Source organism: Suricata suricatta, chromosome 2, assembly GCF_006229205.1.
Source record: "Suricata suricatta isolate VVHF042 chromosome 2, meerkat_22Aug2017_6uvM2_HiC, whole genome shotgun sequence".
NCBI classification, from domain to species: domain Eukaryota; kingdom Metazoa; phylum Chordata; class Mammalia; order Carnivora; family Herpestidae; genus Suricata; species Suricata suricatta.
In genome coordinates, this window is record NC_043701.1 from 177,574,391 (window position 1) to 177,581,639 (window position 7,249).

The 7,249-nt window shown below is 54.7% G+C and overlaps 1 protein-coding gene across 1 annotated transcript in view; it reads left to right on the top strand.

The window, feature by feature from the left end:
- The window catches only part of BTBD16 (BTB domain containing 16), a 42,355-nt gene that overhangs the window by 6,173 nt on the left and 28,933 nt on the right, over positions 1–7,249 (top strand). The window contains exons 4-7 of the mRNA XM_029920529.1: positions 70–125; positions 1,434–1,577; positions 5,173–5,262; positions 6,469–6,583. Coding sequence (XP_029776389.1) covers positions 70–125; positions 1,434–1,577; positions 5,173–5,262; positions 6,469–6,583 — 405 coding nt within the window. The remainder of the gene's footprint in view (positions 1–69; positions 126–1,433; positions 1,578–5,172; positions 5,263–6,468; positions 6,584–7,249) is intronic.

Consider the following 7,249-nt stretch of genomic DNA (forward strand, 5'->3'; position numbering starts at 1 on the left):
AATCACCCTAAACGGGGTAGGATTCTTTCTAGCCCGGCACAACCAGACCATTTCCTGGGGTGACCCAAGATTTGAGAGGCGAGCCCACATTCTGAACCGCAGCACAAAACAATATCATAAAGCTGGTGAGTAACAACGTTAATAGCAGAGGAGGAAACAGGTGCCCAAGCTCATGCTGTCGAAATAGTGGCAAGACCAAGCAATGAGTTGATGGGGGCTCGTGACCCTCAAGGTCCTGTCGAGAGCTGAGGGTAAGGGGGGCACCTGGGTGACTCAGTCAGTTAAGCGTCCAGTTTCGGCTGAGGTCATGATCTCACGGTTTGTGGGTTCAAGCCCCGCATTGGGCTCTGTGCTGACAGCTAGCTCAGAGCCTGGAGCCTGCTTCGGATTCTGTGTCTCCCTCTCTCTGACCCTCCCCTGCTCATGCTGTCTCTCTCTGTCTCCCGAAAATAAATAAAATACGTTAAAAAAATTTTTAGAGCTGAGGGTAAGGGTTTTAGGGGGATGGCCAAGCACACCCTCTTCGGCCAGCTCTGTGAAGCAGGAGTCCAGCCTGCAGAGGGCCTCCTGCCACAGCCCCCCATGCCTCGCCTGGCCAGGATCCTCGGATCTTCCATCTGCATCCCCATCAAAGTCTCTCTCTTTAATCCCCTCTTCCATCCAAGCCCCTTGCATAAAGCCCCATACAGTTTGCAAAAAGCTTCCTTTACATTATAATCTTGTTCCCCACCCGTGAGCGGGGTTTTCTGGAAGTGTCCGTTCTAAGGGAGGCTCATGACAACTCTGCCTCCTGGCTCTGGGCCTTTGAGCTGCACTTTGCTGCCGTCTTTCAGGTGGGTGAGAATTAAGCACCAACGCCCAGTAACTTCGACAGAGGGCTGGGTAGCGAGATCAGTTCCCAAGGGATATTTGCCGACGTCTGGAGACATTTTGGGTTGTCACAACTCGGGGGGGGAAGGTGCCGCTGGCCCCCAGCAGGTGGAAGCCAGGGATGTTAAATAACCTACAGGGAACCAGACAGCCCCCCAACCCCGACAGAGAGTTATTTGGCCCCAAATATGGTCATTGCCCACTGTAACGGGAAGGCAAGGGGAGGCCCCCAAGAGTGTTCAAGCCAGTGTCCCTTCCATGACGCCTTTCCAATTCCCCAAAAGGAGGAAAGCTCATGTCCCTCTGGGGTCCTACAGATGTTGATCAGCTGCTCTCAAATACTTCCCTCTTTCTATGTTGCACATAACTCTGCTTATTGAGTCCCCGGGAACCAGCTCATGCCCCGAGGCCCACACTGTCTTTTTGCTTTGTTTGTGGATGGCCCAGCAAAGCCACTCCACATCTTCTCAGTGACTGGGACTAAACGGAAGGTGGGGGGATTGACACATGTCTCCGTAGGGACGCCGTGGAAGCATTTACTCAGCACTCTGTTCTCTCCTCAGACGTGATTCTCGAGTGTCTGGGCTCCAGATGGGAACTCCATCAGCCCCAGCTTTTCCAGTCCGGGACCTTGAGCAAGCTCTACCTGATGGCACTGGCCCAGGGCACCGAGAACCCCACAAAGGAACTGGAGAATCTTCTGCGAGGTATTTTCTCCCCGGTGCCCAGCACTGAGCCCCAAACACCCTCTGGTTTGAGGCTTCCCAACTTGGAGTTTGGTCATCTGTTTGGAGACCAAGGTCACTCTGGCAGATAAGAGCAAGGCCCATGGTGTGACCTCATCACGGGATTTAACCTCAGTCTCCGGCTACAAAATGGCAATAATAAATAGTTCCCACTATGTTCCGTTGAAGACTAGAGAAGAAGGTAATGCCTGTGTCGTTCTAGAACAATGCCTGGCATATGTTGCGCACTCAGTGAACATCAGTTATTTTTCTCATAACAGCCCAGTCCTGTCCAGCTGAGGTGGAGACTCTACCTGCTTCTTTGAGAAGCACAAACAGTGGTGTGAGGTCTCCGGATGAGCTTTCTGGAAGGCAGAGTTGTAACATCTGGCCCAACGTGCTGGGTAGAGGTTTACGTGTTATACGTCGATGTTATTTCCTTTGCTTTCTCTTCTCTTAGCTTCATGTCATCCACAAAGTATTTAGGCCATTTCTTTTCAACCCTAGTAATCCCCAGGCTCCCCTTCTGTACCCCCTAAGTTCTTCTCCAGGTGCACTGCCTTCTCTGGGCCATACAGATTGGCGCCGCTGCAGGTGGAAAATTCAAGGTCTCCAAAGGCAGTCAGCATGCCAGTCAGGACAGGACTGCATTTCCAGGATGTGGTGGCAAAGTTCTGTTATTCTAGAGCCAGACAGGCTGGCTGAGCCCCCAGAGCTGCCCCACCCCAAGCCCGGAGAGGCCTCTGACTCACCCCTTCCCCACAGAGCTGGGAGCTGAGAGCAGGCTGCGTAGTTCCCCGGCCCAGTGACATCCCTCATGCTCCCTCATGGTCTTCTTTGCTCTTCCCAAGTGTCAGTCCCACGGTCTTCGAGACTCGAAGACGGCGGGACTGAGTCCTCCTTCCGTGTCCCCTGGGCCCAAGTCAGAGCACGCACAAACAAGGCCCCCAGGGAAAGCCCGTGGAGATCCAGACATGCGTGAGTTGAAAACAAGAGAATGTGGGCACCTGGGGGCTCAGTCAGTTAAGTGTCTGACTTCCGCTCAGGTCATGATCTCACGGTTTGTGAGTTTGAGCCCCGCGTCGAGCTCTGCTCTGATGATGAGGAGCCTGCTTGGGATTCTCTCTCTCTCTCTCTCTCTCTCTCTCTCTCTCTCTTTCTCTCTTTCTGTTGCTCCCTCACTAATGTTCTCTCTCTAAGTAAATTAATAAACTTTAAAAAAAGAAGCAAGAAAATTGGAAAGAGAAAATGGAATTACTGTTCATGCTGTGGTGACTGGCATGTCTAGAATGGTCTCATGGGGAAGACTGGGCCCTGCTTTCGACCAGCCGCCTTCTAGAGGCTGGGCTGGACTGGGGGGTGCCAGGGTAGGAGTAGAGACAGACCCCCCCACCCAGACTGTCACAGCATTCAGGGGTCTCCCCCAGGCACTCACACGTGCACCGGGCCCTGAGGGCCACGTCTGCATGACGTCCAGAGGACACTGCTGCTGGCCTCTGTGCCCCTGGGAAAGCAGGACGAACCTCACAGTGGCAGTTCGACGCGTCTCCCGACTCCTGCTCTGGGTTCCCGAGAACACCGCAATGCTGCCCAGAGTGGTGGGCTCCCTGCAGGGGCGGCCCCCACGAGCACCCATGTACCGTCCACACAGGGCTGTCCCAGCTGCTCCCTTTTTAAAAACTATTTACTTATTTTGAGAGAAAGAGAGAGCAGGTAGGCGCAGGAGCCCAACACGGGGCTCAATCTCCCAAAGCTCGAGATCGTGGCCTGAGCGGAAATCAAGAGTCGTGTGCCTCAATGATTGAGCCGCCCAGATGCCCCAGCTGCGCATTTTTGTGCCACCCCGAGCCCAGGATTCTCTGTGCTTTGGCACATGCTTATTCTCTAGGGAGAACCCCAAAGAAGACATAGTGCTCTTTTACTGAAAACAAACCCCTTGGTTTCAAAGAACCTCATCTGCCCGGGACCAAACAATTACTTTCCTATTCGATGTTGAGGTTTTATGTAAAACAGGGGGGATGCTGGAGTTTGGTCTTCCACCTACTCTGACCTAGGCGATGACACTCGTTTCTTCCTTCAACAAAGGTCGTGTGCGTAACTCCTCAGCACGATGCTGGGAGCTCAGGGGGGCTGGGGGCCAGACAAGCCAACCCAAGATGACGATACAGCTCGATAAGGAGCATGGCCCGTGATGAGGCGCTCTGCCACCTCTGGATGCCCCACCGGTGCCCGACACTCCCACACCAGCCCAGTCCGCGTCCCCCAGTGGGGATGGACAGCACGCAACATGCAGGCGAGAGGCAGTGCTGAAGTCCTGGAGGGAAATGACTCAGCGCAGAGAACAAGCTCAATAGATATTTGGCAAACGAGAGTCTGAGCAGAGCTAGGTGCCAGAGCACGGTGGGGGGAGGCCAGCGGGGCCTTGCTTGCCTGAGCAAAATGGATCTGCATGCTCCCTTTCTCTTGGCTCTCTTTGTAGTTGCGGGGTGTGATGGCCTTTTCTGGATCCTGACTCGTGTCACTTTTCATTACCTACAACCTTGAGCTCACGAGGCTTGGGAATCGGGGGATAGAATCCACTCATTCCAGTCACATTGGCTGGGGACCAGTGTGGGCAAGACCGTGTCGGCTCCTAGGGACAGGTGGCGAATAAACCATCCAGGGTGCCTGCCCCATAGGTGAAAAATCAGCAGACACGTGACCTAATGGCAGGTGGTGGTAGTCGTGAGTCTAGGAGGAAGAGTAGAGCCAGTTTGGGGGAAGGTGGAGGTGGGGCGCTATGTTACATGCGGAGTCAGGTGGGTCCCTGATGGGGAAGGGAAGGAGCCCCACGACTCCTCTGTGGAACACGCCACAGACAGGCAGGTTCAGGGTCCAGTGAGCCAGAGACTAGTGGTCTTGGGGCCACTGGGGACCTGAGAGCAGCGTGTTGTAACTCACATTTTAGAGTAAGTCTGAGTGTTTGGGGGAGGCTGGCAGTGAATCAGGCTGCCCCTTCCCTGCCTCCTGGAAGCCTTGGGTGGCAAGTGTCCTCTGTTGGGACATCTGCGGGGCAAAGTTTCAACAGCCACGGGGTGGATGCCTGCTTCCCACGCTCATTCTTTACCAGGGGGTCCCTGTGATCCCATCTCGTGCCAGGTCTGGGCTGGGGGCTCTGGTGCAGAGATGACAGAGCCCCACCCCTTTCCCTCAAACTGCTCACAGACTAAAGAGAGAAAGGGAGGAGGCAGGGAGGGAGAGCGAGGGGAGGGGGTAGCACAAAACAACCTGTGCAGTGAGAGCATCGGCTTCCCAGCTTTGACCGTCGGTGGCTGTGGAAGTTTAGGGGGAAAGGTAGCCAAGGCCGGCGTGTCACTTTTCATTACCTACAACCTTGAGCTCACGAGGCTTGGGCTAGGCTCCGAGCTAGTTTTGCAACTTCTTATACTTCTTCACCTATTTCTAAATAAATAACACAAACAGAACCTGGGTGGTAAATGCCAGGATCAAGGTTGTCAACAGGCCGTGGGACCTCACACTGTATCCGGCACATTTTACTGCTCTCAGGTCCTACCTCCCTATTCTTTGTCTTTACCAGCTCAGCTGCCTGGGAAGATCAAGAAAAGAGCCCCCGTAAAGAAGATGTTCATTTCCTTGAAGATCAATGACCCTGTGGTCACTAAAGTTGGTAATGTACCCCTCTCTTCTTCTTTTTTTTTTTTAATGTTTTATTTATTTTTGAGAGCGAGAGAGAGACAGTGTGAGCCAGGGAGGGTCAGAGAGCGAGGGAGACACAGAATCTGAAGCAGGCTTCAATCCCTGAGCTGTCAGCACAGAGCCTGACGCGAGGCTCGAACCCACGAACCGTGAGATCATGACCTGAGCCAAAGTCAGATGCTCAACCGACTGAGCCCCCCAAGTGCCCTTGAACCCCTGTCTTCTGATGCTAAGAATGCCATTGAGCAAACGGCTCTCCCAGCTTTAAAAACAAACAGCAGAACAGCAGATAAGTGGCACACCGTGTCCAGTAGTTCCTTATTAAAACTAGCAGAGCAGAGACGGGGGAACGCAGCTGAAGAGAGGTGCTCATCCCTGGGGAAGAGGCAGGCTCACCAGACAGACCCAAAGACAGGGAGGCTCAGGCCCGCCTCCCTCGGGGAGCATTTTGTGCCCCTTCCCACCGAGGCCCGTCGCTGGCCGGCTGCCAGCAGCAGGGAGCTCACCCTCTCCCATCGCACCCTGGCCACCTGGAGACGGACCTCTGTCTTCACAAAGCATGCATGCTGTCACATGCTGTCATGGTCTGTGAATGTGCAGGTCGGGAAACAATCTGCAGATGCACTGGGTAGACCAGCTGTCCTCAGAGCACCCGGCCCACACTACGGTGCTAATTAGGATCAGGGAGCACTTGGAATTAGCTGAGTCCCTCTGCTCCCTGGTCCCTGGAGCTTCGTTCTTAGATACGAAATTATCCAGGCTCTTGCCAGGCATCCTTAACTGTTTGGAAGACCCCAGACTCTGAGGACAAGATTTTCCTGAGACAGAAAGCACACCCACATGCACACAGCATTCTGTACCTAATTGGGCAGTCACCTCCCTGCATGGGCCACGGAGCCTGGGTTAGCGCTAACCCCGACGAGGCACAGACCCCAGGAGGGGTTTAGAAAAGCATTCTTTCAGCAGGAGCTCCTTTTCTTTGGCTTCATCCTCTTTTGTGGAGGCTAGAAGCCTGGGTTTCTGGGCTGTATCTATGCATTTCCTCTAAGGGCATCTCTGCCCACCCAGCTAGGGGCCCTCGGGCATCCAGCCAGGAGGACACCTGCAAGGGAGGGACGGGACGCGGGGTCCAGAGCCCCAGGCTGACAGCGCTCTCTCCTGGGTGCTGCCTCCCCAGCCTTCTCCACGGCCCTGAAGAACCTCTACCTGAGTGAGGCGGAGATCCACACAGACGACATGCTGGGCGTGCTGGCTTCCGCCCACGTCCTCCAGTTCAGCCGCTTGTTTGAGAGGTAAGGAAGTGGAGCACGGCTCGGGCCAGGCCCGGCCCCGGGCAAGACAGGCGGGCCCTCCTCACCTATCACGGACTGGCCCTTGCCCGCGGGCTAGGACAGCCGGGTTTCTCCACGCAGAGCACAGCCGTGAGTCTGCAGGGGGACCGCGCACTAACTCCCACGTCACAGGCTCACAGCTGAGCCGCTGCTCCAGCCACGGGCCCCTTCTGGCCAATCCTTCCGGCCTCACAGGCACATAATGCAAATGGGGGTGACTGTGGCTGGGACATACCCTACCAGTGTGCAGAGTCACTTCTCAGCGGCGTGCAACCGGGCTTGCTTACCGGTTCCACCTGTGTTCATTCCACCTGTGTTCATTAGTCGATAGGCACAGTCAGCTGGCCGTTTGAAGACAAGCTGACTTTTCACTGTCAGGACTTATTTTTCCCACTTGTTTTTCTTTGCTTTTCTTTGTATTAATATATTTTTTATTTTAATGTTTATTTTTGAGAGAGAGACAGAGCATGAGCAGGTGAGGGGCAGAGAGAGAGGGAGACACAGGATCTGAAGCAGGCTCCAGGCTCTGAGCTGTCAGCACAGAGCCCGACACGAGGCTTGAACCCACGAACCGTGAGATCATGACCTGAGCCGAAGTCGGACGCTTAACCGACTGAGCCACCCAGG